This window comes from Pyrgilauda ruficollis, unplaced genomic scaffold (genome assembly GCF_017590135.1).
Source record: "Pyrgilauda ruficollis isolate IOZ18807 unplaced genomic scaffold, ASM1759013v1 scaffold27, whole genome shotgun sequence".
NCBI lineage: Eukaryota > Metazoa > Chordata > Aves > Passeriformes > Passeridae > Pyrgilauda > Pyrgilauda ruficollis.
In genome coordinates this window covers 4214444-4240023 of record NW_024524044.1, presented here as the reverse complement: position 1 = coordinate 4240023, position 25580 = coordinate 4214444, and the positions used below count along the sequence as shown (strand labels likewise).

At 39.9% G+C, this 25580-nt stretch overlaps 1 protein-coding gene across 5 annotated transcripts in view; it reads right to left on the bottom strand.

Annotated features, from left to right (window-relative positions):
* The window catches only part of ST7 (suppression of tumorigenicity 7), a 125939-nt gene that overhangs the window by 55121 nt on the left and 45238 nt on the right, over window positions 1–25580 (bottom strand). For 4 of the 5 annotated variants that reach the window (XM_041471466.1, XM_041471464.1, XM_041471461.1 and 1 more), the window contains exon 2: window positions 4178–4260. In XM_041471466.1, the coding sequence (XP_041327400.1) occupies window positions 4178–4260 (83 nt within the window). Of the gene's footprint in view, window positions 1–4177; window positions 4261–24549; window positions 24641–25580 lie in introns of those variants that run through there. The other variant, XM_041471462.1, reaches the window with a different exon arrangement.

The window sequence follows — 25580 nt, the reverse complement described above, 5'->3', positions numbered from 1 at the left end:
TCCAGTTTCTTAGGAACTCCCTACAATGGTTCTGCCCTTCCTGACCTTGAGCCTTCTCTGAGCAGTGCGGAAACTTTGAATGGTTACCATGTATTGCTTTTCAGCCCTCAAAGACTGTCCCTGCACAACTGTCAGACTTCCACAGAGTCTGTGGCAGCACCCAGAACTCAGCCACCTTTCTGGCCCTCTGCAGCACACTACACAAAGGCAGTGAAACAATTAGTATCTGCAGAAAATAAGACAAGTCCTTCTGTGTTACTCAGGCTCTCTCTCAGACTTCCTGTACTGGTACCATTGGCTACAAAAGGCTGTGACTCCGACGGTATGCTACGTACTTGGGCAGTAGCAAACAGCCTAGCTGCTCAGTGCTAGGCAGTGTCTAGACTCATGCTCTGCCTCTGTAGGCTGCCTTTCTAATTCTTGCATCTGGAAGACCTGGTATTTGTTCATTGCAGAATGCTTTTCATTGTGTAGCAGAAGACACTAGTACTCTCCCAAGCTCAGAAGTAGAATAACAAGGAATTCTTATGGATATTTAAGTCTGAGGTTCACTTCTACCTGTGCTTTGTTGGAACTGAGACTCTATCAGTTTGCAGTGCAAGTGCCTCATATGCTTGCTGAACAACTTTGGTGATAACTGTATTTTAAATATGTGGCTTTATTTAGAAATCTCAGTGGCATTTGCATAGTTCTAGTTCACAGCATTTACTGGATGTCAGGTGTGTTTTGTGACAGTTTTATTACCCTACCTGTGGAAAACCCCAGCCTCCCAGACATCGAATACAATGCAGCTCATTGTATTCTGTGAGACAGCACACTGTGTTTTACTGCATTAAAAGTTACTGTGGTGGAACCAAGTTTCCAATACAGTATTTCTAATGCAACTGTGGACTAAATCTTCTTATTTTTGATGCTTACAATAGTGTGTGGATGAAGTGAATATATGCCAAATTGTTAATTTTTAACTGTGTGCTGTAGTCAAGTAATTAAGGAAAATGCCTGAGATAGAAAAGTATTTTCTGCACAGTTCTGACCTGTAAGAAAAGAGATCTGAAATCCTTGCTTCAATTAAGTCACATTGCCTGCAGTGAGGCCAGAATTTTACCTAAAGAATTAAAACAAAGTATGAGCCAAAATAAGAGAGGAGTGTAGTGTTTTGCAAAGGAGCAATGTAGTATTCAATTGCCCAAAGCTGAACTTTGCAGTCATTGTTTCATGAACCAAACAAGAGTTAGGAAAAGCAATCACTTTCCCATCAGTAACCACACTTCTGAAATGATGGAATTTTCCATTATTTCATAACCTGCAGTGCTGTGATTTCTCCTTCTGATTAGGAACTGGAGCCAACTGATAATGGAAAGAAATCTGCCAGCCCATATGGTGGAAAATTCCAAGTAATAATAGTACATCTAGCCTAAAAAGTACCCTGGTGATGTAGATTTGACAAGAGAATGTTTATTTTATATAAGAACTTCACTTAATATCATTAACAGGACTAAGAATTGTTTAGAACTGATGATGCTGTGTAGTCTGATGTAAGTGTGTGCCAATGGAGGCAATTCACCATGTTACTGGTCATGGTAAACAGCATGTAAAACTGGGCTACTGATAAACAGCAAGAGTAAGAAATATTTAATCTGAAGCACACTTGGCTAATGAAAAGCTAGCACTACCTCGCTAGAACTTAATCAGCTGTCTTTTCTGATGCATGATCTGGTCAACTTTTTTCTTTTCATGACCACATCTGCTTCGTTCTTTTGCCATTATCAAACTTACAGAAAACATGTTCCTCTCAGCACAGACAGTGGTCCCTACAATCTAGGGTTCCTGGCTGTTACCTGTCTGGCCTATATACGTTTTTCACATTTAGGAAGGTGCCATATGAACAGCAAACAACAACTGATAGCAGTGGTGAAGATAGAAAAAACAAACAAAAAAGGCTTTCAGTCTGGTTTCTGTGTCTACACCTCCATCACCTCACTGTTTCTTCAACTTGTTCGTAATGGACTCTCATGCAATAGTAAGTGACTTCCTATCTGATTTCTTTGTGAAAGGTTTCTATTGGTGTCCTTTTGCCCCTTCTCCACTCCATATCATAGTCTTGAGTACTTCTTGCCACTTCCTTCTTGTACTTCCCATCAAAGTACAGTACTTAGAAATTCCTTGCTCACAAGTCGCCTGCTGAGCTCACTCCTCAGAAATTACCTTCCTGAGTACAGTATAAAATGTACCTACATTCGCAATGATGAATTTAGTTTCACATAAATTAGTCACTCTTCAAAGTTTTTATTCCTGTTTGATTCTGTAATGTAATTCAGTAAGGCAAAAAATAAACTGTCTTTGTCTTGCCACCTCCTCCTGCTGTCTTTGCCCTGTATAAACAAATACGGAATCGTGTCTGTGAAAGCCATGTTATTTCTCTCAATCCTTCTCATCTTGGTGGTGGCACCCAGCATTTTCTTCTTTCTGAGTGACAGTGCTGCATCTAACATTATTTTTCTTCTGTATGTTTGAGTGAGCTCTGCTGAACTGAATCCAAGTCTTACAGGTCTGGCTCTTGCTCAATTCTGAAAGATCTGTTGATCTCTCTGGAGCTCCATCGAGTGCTTTGGGGCTCAATCCATGCAAGACTGATGAATGCCCAAGGTGCAAACATTAGGTAATTGCCTTCTGCTATGAGGAAACTCAGAGCAAGGCACAGCAGCAGTGCACCTGCTGCTTTATACCTGCGATCATCTAAGTGATGAGAGTCTCACAGGCATTAAGTAGTCAAGGATGCCATTTGTTTATCTACATTGGCTGCAGGCAATGTGGAAGTGAGAGATGTGGGTTTCCCAAACCAAACTGATAGTGTTCAGTTAGGATTGGAGCTGCTTTCGGGTTTCTCTGAGATTAGCAGATCTGAGATGATGTGAACCAGTCTCTAGCCATGTTTCTCTTTCACTCCTCTTTCCACTTATTACTACAATAGCTTACACTTGGTCTCACTGGTCCCTCAGTTACATGCCTGGTTTGGTGTGGTGAGGGAGGGTCTACAGCTTGTATCCAGCAGATTTTAAAAGCGTACAACTTGAACAAACAAGACTAAAACAAAGGCAACCATTCCCTGAGGAGGGGAAGTGGAGAGAAGGAGGGGCTGATCATTTCTTCTGGCTATCTAGAGACAGGTCACATGGGAATGGTTCAAAGCTGTGATGGGAGGTAAGACTGAACATTAGGAAGAATATCTTCACTGGGAAAGTGGTCAAACGTGGGAACAGGATTCCTTGAGAGGTGGTGGATGCCCCAAGCCTGTCAGTGCTTAAAATGCAATTGCAGAATGCCCTCAATAACATGTTTTAACTTTTTGTCAGCCCTGAAATCACCAGGCAGCTGGACTAGAGGATCATTCTGATCTGTTCTGTGTTATGCTATACTACTCATTTGTGTAGGCAGTAAGCCAAATCTCAGCAGTGAGGAAACAAGAACAGACCACATACAATGATATGTATGTACACCCTGTTAATTCCTGTATTTTTAATCACCATTTGTTTCTATGAAGATATTTAACAAAATTCAGAGAAAATGCTGTGCTTTGGACTCCTGCATTGTGATAGTATTATGATTCACTCCACTGCATCAATTTGCATAAAGAAGCCCTCAAGAATTACATATGGGAGGAGGGTTTTTTAAATGGTTAAAAAATACAGACATTTAAGCAAATAGGCAGCTATGTACTGGGAAATATTCTAGAAGTGAAGATCTGAAATAATTACCCTGGCACCAGAACTGGTGTTCCTCTAGTAAGTCCTGCTGTATCTTTCTGAAAGGACCATGCTAAGCTGAGATAGTTGGTACCTTTCCTCCTCTCCCTTTTATTGTCCATTTTAATTTCAGTAGTACTTGTCAAGGAAAGCACTTAATGTGCAAATACTTGTTAAGAATTACTGTAGGGTTGTTAGTGAGTCACATTGTTCTTCAAGACTTTTTTTGTCTTCAAATATACAGCACTGAAACCCTTTTTTTTTTTTTTCATTCACACAGAAAGAGACATAAAAATATAGACAAATTTTATGTGCTGCAGAACTGTAAATTTACAGAAGAAAAAAAGATTCCTATTAATCTGCAGGAAGCCTGAAATACAATTCCGGATATCAAAATTAAATTCTAAAGTGATATCAATAGATGTAGTACTTACCAAAATAAGTCCTGAGATTAATGAGGATGTGCCTGTCAGGGCAACATAGAACTTGGGGGTTAATGTGTTCAAAAACATACTCACTGAAAAAGAAAAGAGAGGAAACCATGAGTACAAGAGCAGGACATGTTCTCCACGTGTCTCTTCCTCCTCTCATCTGCAGGTAAGTTATTGCCTAAGCTTTGATAAAAAGACAGTTAAAATAATATAAATAACATCGTGTTCCATCTGCCTAATATGTGATAAAGCAGAGCATTAGGCTGCCACATGCAGAATTTTGTTTTCACAACTAAGTCAATCACAAGACATTGGAAAACAGTTGCACACATGTCTGGAACTTTCCTATTTCAGTCAGTGCTCCACTGACAGAGTTTAGGATTCCCCATGATATATGGGAAACATTTTATTGTATGCCTTTGCTATTAGAAATCTATGCTATTGCAGTTAGCAGCCTTGGAAGTCTGTCTCAATGTCCTGCATTCAAAATTGTCTCAACATCCTGTAGATCTTGATGAAGTTTTTTAAAGCTTTTTACTTCTCACTACCTTGGTTCCTCACTTACAAAGTAGAAGATAATGGCATTTTCCTAATTCAGTCCACTGGTGAACCACTCAGTATGACAACAGTGAGTAAGTAATTAGAAAAAGATCTAACTAGCTTTCATATTCAGGGGTGAAAATCATGATAGTTGTCCAGACTATCTGAAATCTAGGGCAGAAGTGAAGTCAGATGAGCAATTCCATCTGTATGGGTTTTTGGAAATCCAAAGGGCTTTTCTACTCGTATCCCATCCTGAAAGCTCCTGAGAAAATCACCAGGTAGTCATTCTCATCCCTCACAGCCCTCACAGAAAATCCCTATGGCTGGCCTTAAGAGTACCTAGAAAATATTCTAGGTTTTTGATGATTCTACAGAAGCTATTAGAGAGAACTGGAGTTATACTAAATTCCAGATATTTAAAGAAAACGCAACATTCCATCACTTCCATCTTCTACAAATGAAGTAATTTCTTATTAAACCACATAAAGAGTCAGAATACCTTCTGTAAACAACCCTACTGCTCTCATCCTTAACCAGTGCCAAAGAATTTCTCATACATATATACATTTATATATATACACACACATGTATATATTTGTGTATGTACATGTATCCAGGACTGGGGAGGGAACTGACAATAGTTTATCAGGTAAATTTAGAAGGCTTGTAGCAGAGTACTAGTCATTAAAAAACATTGATAAAAGACCTGGATATGTGTGAGACCTGAGGGTGTGAGGCCCTCAGTTCGTTCTGTTCTCTTTAGAAATAACACCTAGCAGAAATTAAATAATATGAAGCCTAAAAATGAAGAGGAGACAACAATAGCAGAATACAAACCATCAAACCACCATATGATTCACTTTCCATGACCAGTAAAAAAAAAATGAATTGTTTTCCGGAAATGCATTACTGAAAGATTAAAGCCCGAATTCCGCTGCTTTGTTTGGGTTTTGGCTGAGTATTTTCTGTGTTGTTTATTTTTCTTGAAGACATAAAGTGTTAAAATGGAACTGTCCTTTCCTAGTCCACTGGAGTGGCATTAAGCACCAAGCTGATATAGCAAAGAATAAATCTGGTGGGTTTTAATGCCATTGTACATTTTCTTTCCCAAATGCACTGGATGCCAGATTCTCAGCTAGTGTAAATTAGCATCACATCCTCCAAACTGCTGTGTGAAACACATCTACAGTTTTAATCCTCCTCTCCTCTCCTCTCCTCTCCTCTCCAATAAAAGTAGACTGTATGTCTAATAAAAGCAGACTTTATGTCTAATAAAAGCAGACGTTGAAATAGTAGTCCCTGCTTTCTTCAGCCACAGCACCTACTAAGTAGGAAGAGGAATGGAGAGACTGAAATAATTTTGGCTTCACCAACTACCTTGAGTCTTTTAGAAGAAACATTCCTCATTTTGGAATGCGTATGTAAGCCAGAGACATACTCAAACTATATCACTGGGGAAATTTCAGACCGCCACTGAAACGACTTCCTTTGTTTAGGTCAGGATATGCCTGAGAGAGATGGGATGCTATGATGGGATATAGATGCCTGTGTTCTACCTTGTAACACAGTACTACTGCAGTGCCAACATAACATGAAAAGCCAGGCAGCAAGAGACTTTACAGGGGATCTTTCTCTTCCACTCTCCAACCACACCTTCACAGCTTATGGAATGCTGGAATTTTTTCTATTACAATTTCCCATTACCCTGGAAGTAATTTGATTTCTGAAGCTGTGAGCCATCTAAATCTACTGTGAAAATTCCACATGAGCATTGAGACTATATCCATTGAATAAGGATATAGTCTATTTGCTTTAAACATTATTACTGACTTCCAGCCATAAAAATTGTTTTGGGAAACAGATCCCCACTTGGAAGAGCCCTCTCAACAAATTAGCCATATGGAGCTCATGAGTGGTGTAGACTGAATAAGGCTGATTGGAAATGCTATTAGCTTTCCTCTGTCACCACTCTTTTACAAGCAATGTATACTGGTTTATGAGAAACTCTCACATGTGAATGGAGATTGGATTTTATTTATCTGTAATTTCCACAAGTGTTACTGCTTTCTTCTTTGTCTGCACATATACTGGTGCTCCTTTATCCTCCTTACTATAAGCTGCTGCAATTCTTCACTTTTACAGCTTAGTCACAGGAACTGGCAAGGTGAACAGATATGATGCTGGATGCTTTTAGATTTCATGGACCAGACTCCCAGATAACTGAAATAACTCAGTAGATTTGACACGTGCACTCAATGACCAGAGCTGTTTATCTGGACTGTATCTCTCTAATCCTTTGGCCATTCTTTTTCCCACTCATTAAATATAAGAATCTTCTACTTCATTATGAAAAGTATCACATTTAGCCAATTACTAGCTACGCTCCCAGTTCCTTTGTCTCCAGAAATATTATTAACAAAAGGAAGTACTTTCTAGTAAGAAACGTATCTCCAAAACAGTAAAACTAAGCATGTGTGGTCCGACTATTTTTTTTCTGAAGTCAATGAGAATTCAATCATTGTTTCAGTGAAAACTACATCAAGGCCTAGTTCTCATAATAATTAATCTCAAGAGTAAAAATCAATCCACTTTTGCATTGTGATATATATCATTATACAAAAGGGAGCATTTCTTTACAGTCAGCATTCTGACACTGAAGAAATCACTATCATGTCCAACATCTCCATCCCCCAGTGGAATCAGGGCTCCTGAGTGTGTTGCAGTAAAGTAGAGCTATTAGATAATGCTACCTGTCCATCTGCCTAAATTTGGATAGGAGCGTTTTACTTCTGTATTTCCATTTGATGATGTAGCAGGATTGAGGAGCAGAGAGATTTCTGAGAAATGTGAGCTGAAGTCAATAGCAGATGACTGCAGAATAAAGAAGCCAGGTACAATCATCAGCAAAAGCTAGTACTGTATGCCATTTCTTCTGAATTCCAGAATTATGTATGCCTAATTATTTCTGTTCACAAAGGGAAGATGTGGCAGCTGTTCAGTTCACAATATCATCTCTTGTCTGTAATCTGGTAGGACTTAAAAAGGACAAGTAATGAGTATCTAGACAAAGAAACTTGCCTGATGTTCCTACAGTGGTAACTTGTTTGAAATTACTGTCAAATCCCAATTACTTGCACAGGTTTTTGACAGTGAATGATCTATTTTAGGTGTGTTAGTACAGCTTGTTTTGTATTTTTTTAAAGAAAATCAGCATGACCTATAAATTTTGTCTAAAAAAAGCCAAACATACTTATGAGAGACTCCTGGCCCTCCATCCCCTGACTCCATCCCCTCTTTCCTCCCTTCTCTTTATTGCTTTCATTTTAGTAATACCTGAGACATTCAGAATAAGGCATATTTACATTTTCAGAAGTGCCTAAGTTACACTGGTAAGTTATTTCATCCTTCTGTATACTACCTAGGGAAGTACTGTTATTTCATCATTAACTGTGCATGCTCAGAGATGAATTTACATCCTATTCAATTCACAGCAAACAAGTTACAAAATCTAACATTTATATCTAACATTCCCAGTTGAGACTAATCAAAAGAGGTGACTGAAATGTTTTTGAAAGCAGATGCCATTTTATTCCTGTTATATATATTACTCATTTCCGATACTTGTGATTCTGAACCTGGGACTAAACACAAGAGGAAAATCCAGGTATTCTTCAAGTAACAAAATCCGTGAAACATGTAAAATGTATCACTCAAGATGATAAAAACCACTATTGCTTTATAAAACCACTATTGCTATATATTTCTTCAAGGTCTTGAGGCATTCAGAATTCAAGCATGTGAAGAAACACAGTAGAAAATACTGGGATTGTACTGCTAAAAGTATCGTATTAACTGCTGCATCAGTTAATTACATTAGAAAGTCACTAGGGGAGGGAGCACTGCAAACTACCAACTATTCCCACATGCAGAGCTGCTAAAATGACAGCCCCATTACCTACTTCTGAATGTGAGGTGATATAAGTGTACAGTAATGTCCAAATAAAAATTTAATAGCAATGTAACATAAATCACATACACCAACAGATCAAGCAAAGACAGGATGCTATCATTTATGGCACTTCTTTGTTATCTCAAAATGCAGGTAAAATGATATATATCTCAATAACCTTGTTAAATAAAAAAAAAAAAGTGTAAATAAATAATATATAAATTGACTTAATAAAAAAAAAACCCAAAAAATTTGGTACAGTAGTTAATTTTGTAAGAGCAAATTGCCAGAAAATATATAAAAGTTTATAGTCACAGAACCCAGCTAGCGCACTGCCAGTCCTTAAGTCATCACAGCTATAATATCTGTGTCACTAAGAAATTCTGCTGCACTTTCTCCTCTGTGTATTTGCTTGGTATGCAAACTGATGCAAACTCTTTTAACACCAGTGCCAAGAGCCCCAAATCACTTAGACAGACAACAAGCTAAGAGACCTATCACTGGAGACCTTTGACACAGCAATTTAATTTCTTTTCACTGCAACCATCCATTCAGGCTGCTGTTCCAACACAGTACAGAAGATAGGGCAGTGACTGGCTTGTTTCACAGGGGCCTCTGCTTGGATTAATGAAGCTCCCCAGTTCAAAATTGTAGCAGCAACGAAGAACTCTTCTACCAAAGCGTCAGCAAAGAGGGCAAAATTAAGTTCAATAAACTTCTTTTACTAATTGTACAAACTTTCCCTCTCTGAGTATGAAACACTACATACTCTTGACTTTAATTACACTGTTTGTACTTAAACTTTCTGAACTCTCAATCCCTCCCTCATAAGAATGTTGCCTATAATGTACTTTTGGGAAAACACACTAGGGTCAGGCTGAATTATGCATTATATACTGTGATAGTCTCCAGCTAAATGTAAATACAAACCCCATCCGATTTAAAGCTAGCACAGAGTATTGTCTCAGAAAAACAAAAGCACTTTCACCAATTACCAGGATTTTCCCTGGGAAGCTGCCAAGATTTTTTTAACTTCTTCAGACTTCTTAAAGGAATTACCAAAGAAGAAGTAAGCATTCAAAAGTTTCAGAATGCTACAGAGAGATTTTCCATTTAATTGTTGCAGATGCTATGCAGCTTCCTTCTGTAAGGCCTTTGGTCTAGATCTGTTTTCAAAAAACTTCCGAAAATTTGAAAAAAGGAAATCCAGATGCCCACTCACTTTCTTCAACCACCCCGTCCCATCCTAAAGGCTGAACGAGAGTCACGTTCAGACACCTGGAGCCTGTGCTAATGGCCAGGAGTCTGTAGCTCTCAGTTACCACTGGATCAGAGCCCATGTGGGAGAAGATGATGATGCACCAGAAGCCTCTGGTTACTTCAGCTCTGATTAACTACATAGCTGTGCATAATGAAAGTTCTGCCCATACAGGTATTTCAAATTAGTGAAATAAAAGTTTCTGGATGGAAGACCACCAGACTGTCTCTTCCATGTTTCCACATCTTAAATGCAGGTTTTCCCTTTCAATAGAGTGACACAATAAAAAGGGAAAGTGAGCGAGGACAGGCTTCTGGAGTAAAATTTGGTATGACTGGAGAGGCCATCAGCCACAAAGCTGAAGAAAGAGCAGATGGTAGTAAACACAGGACCAGTTATGTGTCAAAAACTTTCAGGTTGATTTACTTATAACTGAAAAATAAAGAGTTTTGAAAATTGTAACTAACATTCTTTCCACTTTGCGACCCAATTTCCCACTGAGCAAATTATATCCAGCACAGAAAACTAGTAAAATACAGAGATAAGCTAAAAGAAAATTAGAAAATGGAATGGCAGTAAAAATTATCATGCATAGAAAGAAGATGATAGAGGCAAGAATGGCAAAAGTAAAAAAAGACACAAGAAATTACACAGGCAACATGAATGCAAACAAAGGCTATTTTTACTTCAGCAAGAGATGCTTTGCATGTCAGAAGTACCTTTTCACTGGGAGAAATAAGACTGCCAACAATAACAGCTTTGGTCATTTGGGAAGAGATGGTATCCAGAAGTTGTTCCTTGCTAACAAATACACCCCAAAGCTTTTTCTCACAAGCTATGAAACCCTTAACAAAAGGTGCTACTAAAGGTTCCCATTCCCAGCTAAATTTTCCCAGAATGTCCTGCTGTGGTCAACAGCTACACTGTACCTCAGGAATGGAGAGGTTACACATAGAGGCAGAAAATGCACTCCAACTATACCCACTCCAAGGAAAACATTCTGTCTTGGAGTTTAAATACTAAAGCCAACTTATTGTAACTTTGTCCAAGCACAGTATTTTGCTACTCAATTTGTCTGAGGTCATGAACTCCCTACCTTGCAGATTTGGGGAAAGTAAAAATATGAAGAAAAGAAGATCAACTTTCCCCAATGCAAGTCACAATTATAATGCAAATTTTCTGACACACAGTTACCCCTACCAAGGGATAGGGACATTTGCTCTTGTTTTCACAATGCAGTGGCGACATGAGTTAATTACACAGCTTCTGTTAATTGCAGAGCATGCTGCATGAACACCAAGATTTGCTAATAGTTGGCAGCAGAAACCCTTATAAAAAAAACACCCGTCCCCTCCCCCCAGACCAACAAAATCCCGACAGCATTTCCATTTAAAGAAAACAAGGGAGAAACCACTTCCCTTGCAGCCCTCAGCTATCAGAGATTGAACTGTGCATTTCTTGATGACCATCACGGTGTCCTAATGCTAAAAGCAGACTAATGATATTAATAATGTGCAAGTGGAAAGCAAAGACTGGGTCAAGTAAGAATGAGGCATCAAGGATGAGCAATGACATGTTGAGTAGAGATATTAATACCTGCATTTTTAGAAATGTGGATGTATAAAGTCATGCTGTTGCTTGGTTGTCAGTCACATTCTCTTGCAACACTTTCAGCTTTAATTCTTCTAAAATCAGGTTGCTTGCAAATTGATTTGAAACACTGTAATTATACACATCTGCCCTGCTGATTTAGTTTCAAGAATCATGAATCCTTATCAAATTTTTAGTTCAGCATTGCACTGCATGAGGAAGTGCTCTCTCAGATTTGTGACGGATGTCTTTGTAGGCAGAACCAGTCCAGACACTGCAGAGAGCACCTTCACAGTTAGGTTGTGGCTTCCTTTTCTAATCACACACATACCAGCATGTGTACCACCGAATTCCCCGAGGTGACGCAACAGCCAAATGAGGATGGATTCCCAAGAGGTCCCTCAGGTGACTGCAGAGTATCATCATGCAGAACATCTACCTTCTCTTGGATACACATTTGTAAGAGAAAACAAGAGTAGGGCAAGAGTATGGCTGTTGCACAGTTTATCAGGTAGATGTCTGAAAGTCTTCTAGGTCTTCAGTTTAGGGTGCACAGCAATTGGACTCCACCAAAAATCATTAGTAATGTATTTCATTGCAAAAATGTACTTAAACACTGCAACAAAATACCTTATTTTCCACTCTGCACCCCAAAGTGTTCAAAGAAATCCCTATTTCAAGATTCCTCTTAACATCACGTAACTGAATTGACAGATATTTATCCAGTTTGGACTGGCACTCTGCAAAGTTAAACACACCTGTTACCTTAACTGGTGATTATTCTTAGGCATTACACAGATTTATGTGGTTTAGCCTTTCAAAGCTGTATTAAACCAAAAGCCAATTACTAAACCTAATTATCTAGAGTCATTTAAGAAAATTATGGGCTTTTGTTCCACATACCAGATCAGTACAGCTCTCTCAATGGAATGGGTATGTTTTACCCTCTTCTTTCATGCAGCACTCAGGGAGGTAACTGCACCATTAAATCTTTTTGATGTTGGTTCATTAGCTGTGTAAAGAATACCCTAAACTAAAAGTTTGTCACAGTGATTAATTCCAATGCCAGAGATAACAAAGGCTAATCTGCTCTAGAGAGACAAATCATGCAAAACGCTTTCACCAGCATTCCACAAAAGAGAAAATATCCCATGGGTTCCCATTATCCAGGAACCTCTCTCAGAAGAGGTACTGCCATGCTAAGACAAAAGAGACACATGAACAAAGCACCCTCAGCTGCCCTGCAGCCTCCTTTTGTGCCTCCTTTTGTTCCAGGCAGGATTTGATAGGAGCACTAAACCAACAGATATGAGCAGTGCTACACTTTCCATCTTTGCTTGTGCGTTGCATTCCTCAGCACACAAAAAGACAGGAGCACCATGACTTGTGCAACAAACGAAATTGTCTCAGCAATGAAAAAAAAAAAATCAGAAAACTGGACTGAAATTTGTACATTGACTAAACGTTTTTTAAATAAAAACATTTTTTAAAAAATTCTGGAGAAATACTCCATTTCAGACATTTCTGTTCTAACCTTGGCAGCCTGACTCTATATAGTAAATCTATTTTGAGAGTCTCTAAGATGCTGATCTCTTTACATACAAGAAATTGCAAGGTGCTTCTTGGAATAGAGGTGACTAGAAAACATTCATAATTAGAGCCAGCAGTGTAATGAAAATTCCCTGGAGATCTGTAATAGCTGATATCATTATCCTGTCATTGAAAACTCACCTACTTATAAAATCAATAAGGTGTTCGTGCCTTATTTTTCTCCCATAAGAAATTTCAACCTATGATAAATTTCTATATGAAGCAGGGATTTGTATTTTTCCAGTAATCGATGGCCTGTGTAATGTGGCACAGAAATAAGGGGAAAATGATTTTTCCAGCAAGTGTGATTCATTATTGCTGTGTACCTAATAATCAGCTTTCCCCTTCAAAATATTCTTAACACTGTGTGACTCACACAGTAATTATACCAAAAGAAAAAGAAGACAAGGCAAGTAGAAAACTTTTACCTCTTTGCCTCCATTCTGGGGTATTTCAAAGAAAGCACAGCAGCAGGTTTGACAAGTACTGTATAATCTCCATTGTCTACCAGTCTCTTGGGATATCCAACATTTATTAAAATGGAAAAGGCTCTAGAGTAACTCTGCAGACAGAACTGCAATCTGCATTCAGGACCTGACTGATGAGGAGACAAAAGTCAGGGGGGAATTTTGCATAATAAAGATTTTCAGTAGAATGAGCTCCAGATTAAGAATTTCCAACCAAAAGCGAAGCAAATGACGAAGCGGAATTTGAGGGAGCACACCTCTCACACAGACTTATGGAGAAGAAGCATGAAGTTAGACTTCTTCAAAATTACCATCTTGTGGCTGGGGCGGTCGTTCTGTTGCCCACAGACAGTGAGTCTCTCTCCAGTGCTATTTCCTTCAAAGGTCCTGGGTGCCCACTAGACAAAACCAGACTGTCCACAGTTTTAAAGTTTGCTTTGTTTCATGAGAAGACAAATTAAATGCCACTTAATCTACCTCATTAACATTAACAATAATGATATATGGTTTAGCTTTGATGAAATCCCATGAGAAAAGGCAGTGCAAGACACCCATTATTTTTCTTATTGAATATTTGATGGCTTTAATTCCAAACATCAGTCCGTGGCTGACTTGGCTGAAAATAACTGAAATAGCACTCTGTCCAAAAGTGTCTTCTTTAATTTCCCTTTCTTCTGCTTAAAATTACTGAATCTTTTCAGAGGTGATTCTCCTCATGCAGGTAGGAGGAACCGGAGGGGTGGAGCAGGACTTGCAGGTAGGACTCAAACTGGTACTCTACCTTGGGCAGCAGTCAGGCTGTTCAGAAACACCACCCCCAGCCCCTCCACACATTAACCCCAGCACTGCGAGTTACCTGGCAGCTACTGTCAGGTTTCTTTTCCTCTAAAGCCAACCACCATGGAGGGACAAGTGAAAAATGCAGGACTAAATTAGTCAAATATGGCACCCTTGGTAGATGTGAGATTCGTATGAGAAGCAACACCTGCACATAACTTAGTGTAACCTGTGTTCTCATCCCTGTTCTTGCCCCACTCACATACTGCACCACCTCTAATTTGAAAATTCAAGGCTGTATTTGGAAGCTCCCACATTTAGATCCAGCTGGGAATGTGTGAAAGTAAACACTCATTTACCTGCCTGAATTCTCCAGGTAGACATCAAGGAGCTGAAGAGCACACCCCCACATTTTAGTAAATAACTCTTGGGAAATACTCTGCATGTCATACCGTATCAAACTGTAGCTGGACTCTAGAAATGATGATACAGAAAGCAACTTAAGAAAACCCCTTTGTGATTATGTCTATGCCTTGGGTTTTGCACAGTTTCTTGCACACTGGCTTGTGAGAAAGTTGCTGAGCTAAAGGGAGGGTGTGCCAGAAGCACGGCTCGTCAGCAACTCTGCCCTTCCATCCCACTGCATCATGCAGATCTGGGTCTCAAAACAGGCAAGCAGTGGCTGAAGATCCTCTTTGCAAGTTCCCCCCTTGACACTGACTAGAGTGAGTTCCTCAAAAATCAGGCCATGATGGCTCAAACTGAACATCTACAATCAGGAAGTGACTTTCAAAGTCTGGTCAGGCAGGCAATGTCACTGAGGTGAGACAAATCTCAGGAGCCCAGCTTTCCATTCTCTAGGGCTGATAAGACCTGAGCACATGACCTGGCAGTCATTGCTTCTACTGATTTCCAAACATGACTGAGTGCTACTTCATCACTGCACTTGGTGACCTGAGGAGGCCATGCTGCAAAAACAGCTCATCAAAATGCTGTGGTTTTCTTGCATCTGCTTGTTCCTCTTCTGGTCACGTTAGTGTACCTAGGACTAGTGACCATGGCTATGCTAATCTTCCGATGCCGGTGGTTAATTACAATAATCACTGCACTGGAATTTTTGCTGCTGTCCATTAATTTGACCTATTTAGAATGCCCTGGAAAAGCTGTCTCTAAAGCTAAAACTTGCCATGTTTTCTCTAAATGAAGTACCAAAAGTTTCTAGGGTTTTTTGGGTAGGGGAATGCCAATGCAAAAGGATTCAACAGCTGGGGGACCTCCCATCCAGTTCCAGTTGTCCCTACACCTGTGGTCAGGAACTGGCTTTCTGCCTGGCCTTTGAGGGAGAGTGAGGAACTGGCTTTCTGCCTGGCCTTTGAGGGAGAGTGAAAGTGACCTCCAAGTGTGTGGCACGTGGAGCCAATTCCCCTCTGAACACACATTTGAACGAGCAACTGCTTCAACAGAAAAATCCAGAACAAAACTTTGAGAGTGGCAGAATACCAAAATCAATACAGCAATACATTTGAAGTGGGCTCTGGTACAGAAAGCTCAAAGAGGGAATGCAAAATTATTGTAGGAGGCTGCTTAACTTAATGCTTTTCAAAATGCCACTTGGCTGAGAAACAGAGAGATTCAGAACCTGCTACGTGTGTTTAAGGACTTGGAACTGTAGCATTTAAATGACCACCAAAACCCCTATTGCTTGTTATTCAAAGCACAAAACACCACCGAGAGGGCAGCTGACTTTCTGGCTGGAAGTTCCCATGAGAGAGATGTGCTTAGGGATATGTAATACTGGAGCAACATGGAACTTGCAACGGATCTCGACTTCTACTCCCAGCTTCATGGCTGGCTTGCCTGCAGTCTTTCCATGCAGTGCTTTGGATCCCTGACCATGCTTTGGGAAGAGACCTAAGTAACCTTTTGTGTGCAAAAGCAGCAGAGATCTTTGTACTAATTTCTGCCTCCCACCCCCTTCTGGACCCTTCACTTGCATGTAGCACTCAAAGTGAACTGCTCTGGCCTCTTCCAAGGATTGATTCTGGTGGTGAAACAGCTGACTGTATCAAAAGGAAGGCATTACATCCTGTACTTTCCAGCAGACCTGTCCAGGTCCAGTCTGTGCCTGGACAGCACAGCAGTTTACATCCAAGGTGAGGTGAAACAGCTGACTGTATCAAAAGGAAGGCATTACATCCTGTACTTTCCAGCAGTCTGTGCCTGGACAGCACAGCAATCTACACCCAAGGTGGTCTGTGAAGCAAACTTGCTTGCTTTTCACTATATACAAAGGGGTTGGGAGGTAAAAAAGAGCATGAGAGCATATGTAAAGGTGATTAGAACAAAAAACTAATACAGCCTTGCAGACTAAAATACTCATTCTTAGCAGAAAAAGTGAAGACTACATATAACATACAGTGCTGGGTTTGGGTCACCCTGTATTTGGCTATGATCTCCCTCTTGCCTTTGTTACTTTATAAAAAAAAAAACAGCTCCCCAAAGGAGGTTTCTTTGAGCTCCAGCAACATTGGCACTATTAAAGAATTGGTCCCTTGAAAGAGCTCTTTTTTGTATTATGCAATTAATCCTTCCCACGGTGAAGAGCTGCCACTGAGCAAGTAGATCCCGAACTTTGAAAATAGGAAACATCATCATTTAGGGGAATTAAGAAAATCCATCTGGGCTTGTTAAGGCTTTGCTGCCCGAAGGAAACGGCACACCAAAGCTTGCCAGCAAAGCCAAGCTCAGTTAACACTGGTAGGAGAAGCCAAAGGCAGGACACACCACAGGTCTGTGAGCTTGAAATGGTATCAAGAGATGTTACCATCTTGTAGCTGTATTAAAAAATGTACTTGTCTGACATGCAGTGGGGAAAGATTTGTTTATTGTTGCATGAATACTTCAAGAAAGAAATTAACCCTTTCCCAAAAACATTCACAATTTTCTCAGGAAAGTATAACACTAAAAAACAAATCTGTTTTTCAAAATCCATGGGGTTTTTTTTCTTCCATTAACAAGTTCTTTGCCCTGAGGACACTAAATTTTTAGATTAAATAAATAAATCCAGTATTTTTTACCTTATGAGTTATGAACATGGCTTTGTGGGAAAAATGCAGCTCTTGAAATGGAAATATTATAGGCTTCTAGACTTCTCCAAAATGGTGATTATCTTTTTCTGGAAAGAAAAACTGCTGAGGAAACTACTCCAGGTTTGTTGCTCATGAAATACAGTCATTTTAAAAAATAATTAATTAAATAGCATAGAATCATTATTTTCTCCCTAAAGCATTTTTTTTTTCATCCTGTAGGAGTTTTCACAATTTAATTTAATATTGCCAGTTTTACTAAGATAAATTAATACCACCAACAGGTAAATCCTTCAGAGATTAGTTAGTCTCAAACCAGAGCTGGGCAGACAACTTGCAGTTGTTTTTGCTGCAATTTTAAGTATACTGCTTTTACAGGTTTTCAGAAACCAGGAAACATGTTTAATCCTATGCTTGATTGCTCCTCTGAGGTAAAGCAAGAAAAAAATGGCAAGAGAACACTGTTAGAAAACTAAAGCTGCCTCAGCCCCACGTGCCAGCTGCACTGCCATCAATGCTGCTTGGCTGTGAGAAAATGCTGACTACGTGGGTATCTATGAGGAGAACTGAGGTGCCTCAGAAGGCCATGACATTTCTCCCATACTCAAGTTCTGGAAAATTCTGGCAAATTAGGCAAGCTGAGCATCACTGAGGCGAAGTTACAAGTAAATACGTAGCACAGATATTCAAATGAGTAATTAAAGGAAATCCTCCAGGGTTACACAGCCTGCTGCCTGGGTGTTTGAAAACAAGCTCCTGAGGAGTGGTTATAAAATGCCTCTTCACTGAAGTGGACAAGGACTCAGGGGCTGGAGAAGCTCCTTCCATGCAGACTACACTGGTACCAAGCAGCACAGCTTACCTTGAGCTCAGCTGCAAAGTGAAAACAGAGTATTTATCCTGCAGTTTCACACTTACTTCGTATGGAGCCAAGCAATTTCTGCCAAATCCTCACTGATAAGACTGAATAAGCAGAAGAAAAGGAAAGCAAAACTGACAAATAAAATTAAACATCTGGATTCTCTATTGACAGTCTTGTAAAGTATAATCTTATTTCTGAGTAGACTACTACTGATTTTTCTGTTTTGCTCTGAGCAGACAAAGTTTTTCACTAGCTATACTCCCTTTCTTTAGAATTGTTTATCACCAGGAGCCCTGCACAGAGCTGCCAGGGAAAGCAGAGCCTCTGCCAGCAGATGGGACCATTAAGATCTTTTGCTTGAGGCCAGCATGAGTGGGACCAAAGTGCTGTCTGTAGGTCAGATTACCTAAAGTGGTCAGATGGGTTAAAAGGAATGACTTATTTGCCCCTCCATCTCTTCAGAGCACACCTGCAATTTGTAAGTTAATTTCCCCAGGACACCAGCATCCAGTTCACAAGGCCATTTTTACTTTCTTCCATGCTGCAGTAGTTTAAAAGCCTCTTCTTGCCTCCACTTCTGTTATGTGCATCCATTTCCTTACTTCCACTGCAGTTCCTTCCTCTTGGACTTGTAAATTATTCATTCTGTCATTTAGCTCAATTTAGTTTCAATTTGCAACGTCATTCAAACATAGCACAGTAGATTTATCCTCTCCTGTTTCCCCTCCCCTCCCATCCCAATGCATTGGAGATGGTCTCTAAAGGAGAAGGAGCCGGAGCGCAAAACTCCTATTTGTCTCTTTTCTAACAGCACCCATTTCTGAAGACTTAAGTAGCAGTTGCCACTTCTAAAATCTAATTGTACAGTAAACAATGATGGGCCAAATGTATAATGAATGCTGATGGGCAAAACTCTAGTCTAAGTTCTCACTGACACAGAACAATTTCCCAGTAAATTATTTCATAAAGCTTTCCCTGAAATCACAATATCCCTGTAGTTCAGCTAAAAAGGCTGGGAAGAAACTACAAAGAAGTGGTTGATGAACAGAACTGAAGGACAAAGGGATATAATCAGAAAATACAGGTATTTATTTTATTTAAAGGAAGAATAAAAAGTTACTTTAACCTTGAAGGAAAATAACCCTGTTGAAGAAATGGAAACTATCACTGCCAAAGCTCTATTGCAAGAATAAAGTCTGTAATAGATTTTTGTATTGCCTGGTGGGGTGAAGGCAGTGGGATGCCTGGAGGGCTGCTAATTCATGGGGATAACCTGGGGATGCAGCAGCAGAAGCTTCCTCTTTTGATTTGAGGCAGGGCAGCCTCTGTACTACTGAACCTTGCTTTGAAAGGGACCGCCAAGAAGCTGAAATCAGTAACTGAAGGAGTTGCCACACACTACGAGCCAAGCCCAGAAGAGGGGCAATGCAGGCCCTTCCTGGACAAGGTCCTTTAGCAAGAGTGATGCTGTCTGGGCAGCAGAGCAGCAGGAGGAGTGCTACAGAGGGATCCAACTCTGTCTCATAGCAATGGGTCTGGCCCACAAACCCGATGGATGCTGAAATCAGAGTTTGCCTTCTGTATGCCCTCACTTCTGTTACAAAGTCCACATGCCTTATTTTTGCCTTCTCTCCCTAGATTTTGTGTTAAAATCCTCCAGGTACTGCCATTTCCTACACCATCCCAAAAGACTCAGCTACTCGGCTGCACTATCAGGGGATCAGAGAGCCACATCACTCCTTCCTTTAGAAAGAATGTAGAAAGAGGTTAAAACCAGTTCAGTGCCAAAGGGCTTGAGGTCTGACCCTGCTCCTCTGTCACAGACTGCAGACTATCTTGCCTGGGCACAGCACCTTTCCTGGGAGGGCTGCCTGGACCAGAGACGTAGCTGCAGGTGTCAGTGTCCAGCACTGAGGCAAACACAACTGCACGGCGAGAGCTCATCTCATCAATCACACGTGCTGCACCACACGTAGCTTCATTTCTGACTCACAATTCAAAGAGTGACACAGTAGGGTTTATTACAACCCACATTCTAATGCCGAAAGAGTACTTGCAAAAAATATATCCTAGAAAAGCCAAAATTCACTTCTTGTACTTTTTCTTCTTTCTTCAGCTTCTTTCTTCAGCTTTCCTTCCTCCTCCTCCACTTTCACGTGATGCTAAGCCACAGATTCTCCAGGCAGTTTCCCAAATAATCTACGCTTAAAATGGACTCCAAGGAGCAGACTTCCAGCCCAGGGTTTTAGCTTTCCATCTCTAACTAAGAGTACCAGCAGCTCAGCAGCTAAACCTTTGTGTGTAGCACCAAGCATTTGCCTGTACTATTATTTAAACTGAGGGGTTCAGTGAGATTTTGATTTAATTCAAGAACTTCTCCAAAGCTGTTTGCTCCAATAACAAAAGCTTCAGGCCAGCTCCCAGTATATATATATATATATACCCAGTCATACATGACACTCAGTCACTGAGTGCAGTCACAGTGGATTTTTAGGTTCATGGCCTTGAGCAGTATTTTCACACCTCTTTTTCTGAACCACAAAGAATGGGATAATTTACTGTCTTGTTTCACAGTAAAAGGATATTGTCAGCCTAAAGTAAGACCTTAACAGGAGTTTAAATAGGCATGTGTTTCTTCCCAGTGAAGAAAAAATACTATGTTGAGAACTCCTCATATTAAATGGAAAAAATAACCTATCTTACTGATGGGATTTTTTCCCCAATCTGTTTGTCTGTTATCTCCTCTGGAGGAAAGTTTCCAGTAATGTACTTGCTATATTCTGCCCTTTCACACAACAATAAATGAAAAAAAATTTCCACTACAGATATTGATATAGATATTACTTTCAACTACAGATATTACTTTCAATTTGTAAGTTAAAGCATTGTAAAAGCCTGTAACAAATGAAGATAGTCATAATTTTGACAAGGATTTTAAAGTCAATAAACACCGTCTTCTGCACTTGCATCTGTTGTCTCAGTGCTCAGAGCACTTGAACAGAAACTAAAACTCTTTCTAATCCTGCAAAAATAGCCTAATATTATGTCAGTTTTCACACTGACACAATCAGAGTTAAAGGGACAGAAGTGCACCCTAAAACCCTGGTTCTCCTTTTCTTTATGCTCATGCTGATGCTCTACTTTTAGATTTCTAGTCTGGTCTGAAGCCACTTTCTAAAGTGGGATTAAATGCAGCTGCTAGACTGCAGAATAATAATGGTGTTTTCTAATATAAAACTAACAGAAGAGTAACTTTTGGATCTCTAATAAAGGACACTTTATTAATGAAGTCACATATGCACACTGCAAGAAGAGCTGGGACTCCAGGGAATGGCCAGAACATCCCAGCTGCTGACTTGTTGGTTTTGGGTTTTTTTAGTCACACTACCATAGAACATGAAATATTGATGAAAAGACAGCATGCAGAGCATGGTGCCTGTATCTGCAGTACATGGACTGGTGCTTGCCTATCATGAGACAGGACTAAAAGCAGGTATTCAAAGAAATTAATAGAACTCAGCAGCTCTTGCCAACCAAAATCATCCAGGCTTTGCCTAAATACTCATTTTGCTCGTTCTAAGAATGTTTACGTTTGCAATTTGCCTTTGTATTTCAATGTTTGAGATGTTATTTTGCCCAAATAAAAAGGGCAGATCCAGGAACATCTAAACAAATCCCAGTCTCTGAATGGATGAAATGACATCTGGTAAAGAATTAGTGAAGTGACTGTAATCTCTTTTTCAATCTAATTTCTGTTTTCAAGCCATCACAATCATAAAATCTCTGCAGCCACAACATGAAACATACCAAAACTCGATGTCCAAAAGCAAGGCTCCGTGACTCAGGGGAAACAGGAGCCAGCGACATGACTTTTGTTTCAGAAAGGCTGGCAGGTTGGAAACATACTTGTGTTTTTTCAAGTGCAACAAGTGATCTAAGAAGATTATCTCTTCTAATAAATTTTGCTTAACACTTTAGCATCCTTCCCATTGTAGATCTCAAAATGTACTGCTAAACAGTGGGCAATAAATTCACATTTTTGAAGGGAAAACTTATATAGAGAGAATCACTGATGAACACTGAGTCTGTGTTTGATCTCAGACAGGAATCACAGGGGAAACCCACCTGCTCATCTTAATGCCAGGGAAGTTTTGCAACTGATGCTAACAGGACTAGGGTTTCACCCTAGCAATCTGCCGCCTCTGCCATTTCCCTGGTAACAATTCCAAAATTTCCCTGGGTTAACAATTCCAGAAACCTCACATCCCAGAAAAGCTATGTTGCTAATTTTGCCTCCAGAAGGTGGTCACCGTAACAGTGGTAAGCTATGCAGGGGGATCATTAAGTCTTTGCAGTGGAATGAACAGTTCTTGGATATCTTTTCCCTCGCACTTTGGCTGTGGTTAACAGTCATATACAGTGAAGAGAAGAAAGCATCATCTAGGCCCTGCTTCCAGGCAAAGAGAGGCCTGATAGACAAAACCCATCTGTTTCAGAGCCAATTTCTTTATCTTTTCTTCATTTTGCACATCTGCTCAGTGTGCTCATTTGCTGTTAATATACTTCACAAGAATCTTTACTAATGGAATAGCTGTTAAAGAATAATAATTTGCTTGATTGATTACTGTTCTCTGTATTTCTTCCTTTTCTGGATCTCTCTCACAGATGCTGCGAATAAGCCAGTCACCCTGGTGCCTAAAGATTTTCAGCTTTTTATATATATTGTAGATTTTTAATTCATAGTTTCTAACATTTTCTTACACTTCAGAATAACATATTACCCTTTCTCACACATCATGCCACCTTCTTGAAATTCTGTTTAGCATTATTTTCAAGAAAAGAATTTCTAACAAGAACACCCTGTTTTGCACCAGCACCCTGGAAACACAACAAAATTAAAGGCTAAGAACCTTTGGAGAGAAATAAATTTAAATTCATGCTATAAAAATATTATCTGATATGGAAATGGATGCATTTTCTGACAGCAGCTAGTTCAATTTTTCCCCACCAAGGAAGGACTTAGAATTACTAATTAGTCAATACAGAGCTGAGAAAGAATAATTTTTTTTCTGGTCCAAAGGAAATAAATGATGAAGGTATCTAGATGTATCTTTATATTAATACATGGCAATCATTAATACATGAAAATCTACAGGGAAGGCACAGGCACTTGCTTCACTCAGTGTCTCCCCTTCTCCCAGTGCCAAGTGTAATTACAGATAGTAGCAACATGTTGACAATAAGCTTAGAAGAAAGGGAAGTGGTGGGAATAGAAATGCAGTGTCATCTAGAGAAAAAACCAACAGGAGAAACACCTGAAAATGCAGTGAGCTGCTGTTCTCAAAGGCAGACCCATGGCAGCAGCACGTTATCCCCACTGCAGCTGAACAGATGGCTGCAAAGGCTGCAACGGCACCAAGATCACAGAACATCCTGCAGAGCCATAGAAGGAAGGAAACCAGTAGCATTGCTTAACAGTCTGCTTTTTTTACACTCAAGTGGATTGCCAAGCAACTAAACTGTAACAAGCTCCATATTTAGGGGAAGAAATGTTTGTCTTCTGTCCGTCCCTGCTTGCAAATGGCAAGTGGAGGGCATTTCTAAGCCAGATTATTTGAGTACAGCATGTTCCACAAGCCCTGAGCCTGGGCTGCTGAGCAGCCGGTGTTAATCACGGCAACAGTTGACATGCACGCCTTGCCAGAGTCCAAGTTTGTCACCATCACTGTGACTTTCACTTTCTGCTGTTCAAAACAAAATGCCAACAAATGACCCCCAAAAACCTGCAGTTACTCAGGAATCTGAGATTCCCACATTACTTAACACGAATTAATCTCTTTAGAATACAAAAATGACAACTCTTGATGACAAAAAGAGCTCGATTTGGCTGTCTAAGCAGGTGTATCCAAAGCTGTTTGAGCTGCACAGGGCAGCTGACACGCTGACACAAAGCACACACGAATGCCCCGGGACTAACAGCTGGTGGCCAGGTGAAATATGTTCCAGGGAATCTGAAATGGCTCTACTTCCCTCATTTAGCAAGTGATCTGAGCCCCAAATGACCCTTTTCTTTCCTGCATTCTTCAGCTGTGTCACCCCCCACAAATAAAAATGAGTTAGCATTGCTATTTAAAAGCACCTGTACAGAAGTACAAATACACAAAGTATGTACATTTGGGAGCACATCTGAAACCATTTGCAAAGACTAGAAGTGTACTATTCCTTCTGACATGCACATACTGGAGACACTCACCCAAAGGAATCATCTTGTAAACACAATGCTCAAGTCTGAAGAAAATTGTGATTAGGACAAATGACAGAAGACTCAAAAGGATAACACTTCAAGATCCAGGCAGTCCAGTCCCTGTCCCAGGGCACCCTTCTGGAGAAGGACAGTGCAGGAACACAGCAAGCCTAGGTCATTCATACAGAATGATCCCAGCCTGGGTGACTAACACCCAAAACATTATTTCAAGGATAAATGTAGTTGGTTAAACTCAGCACTCCCAGCCCACAGGAGAAGGCAACTATCTGAATGATTATCGATTGGTGGCTTTTCAGGAAGCACTACCTTTACTCAGAAGACACATCTTTTTCCCTGACTGAGCTCTCTGCCATCCAGGACCCTGCCTAATGGTGACAGAGCAACATTTAAGGTATGATGAAAAACTATAAACTAAGTCTACAAATAGCACCGCAACCAAGGTATCTTACATAGTATTTTACCAAGGTATTATGTTAATGTCCAGCTAAAATATTGATGAATGAAAAAGAATTGCTAAAAAGTAGTAATTGAAAACAATCAGCCAATTTTGAAACTGATTATTTGTGTTTTACTTCAAATACTAGGATCAAAAATAATGACAAAATCACTGTTTTCCTTCAATCTGAAATTATACTAACAATCAAAGTAGCATTCAGCAATGAAAATATCCACAAATCAGAACTAAATTTGATTGAAATATGACTAAAATGTCTTTGCTTGGGAAATTACTGCATTCAAAGTCACTGTTTTCAGTTCCAAATTCATGTTTCACAGCCTTGACTCAGTTCCTCTCTTTATATACCAACAGCGGAAACTGACAATAGAAACCCACAAACCCACAACTGAGAACAAGCCTTTTCCCTGAAAGAGGATGCAATGTAAAAGCTTCTTTATTACATACTACCTATAAAAAATCCCCATTGTATGCATGTGTAAACTGTTTACAACATACAGTATTAGCACATACTCCTATTCTTTCAACCAGTAACTACCACAATAACAACTAGAGAACACAAAAC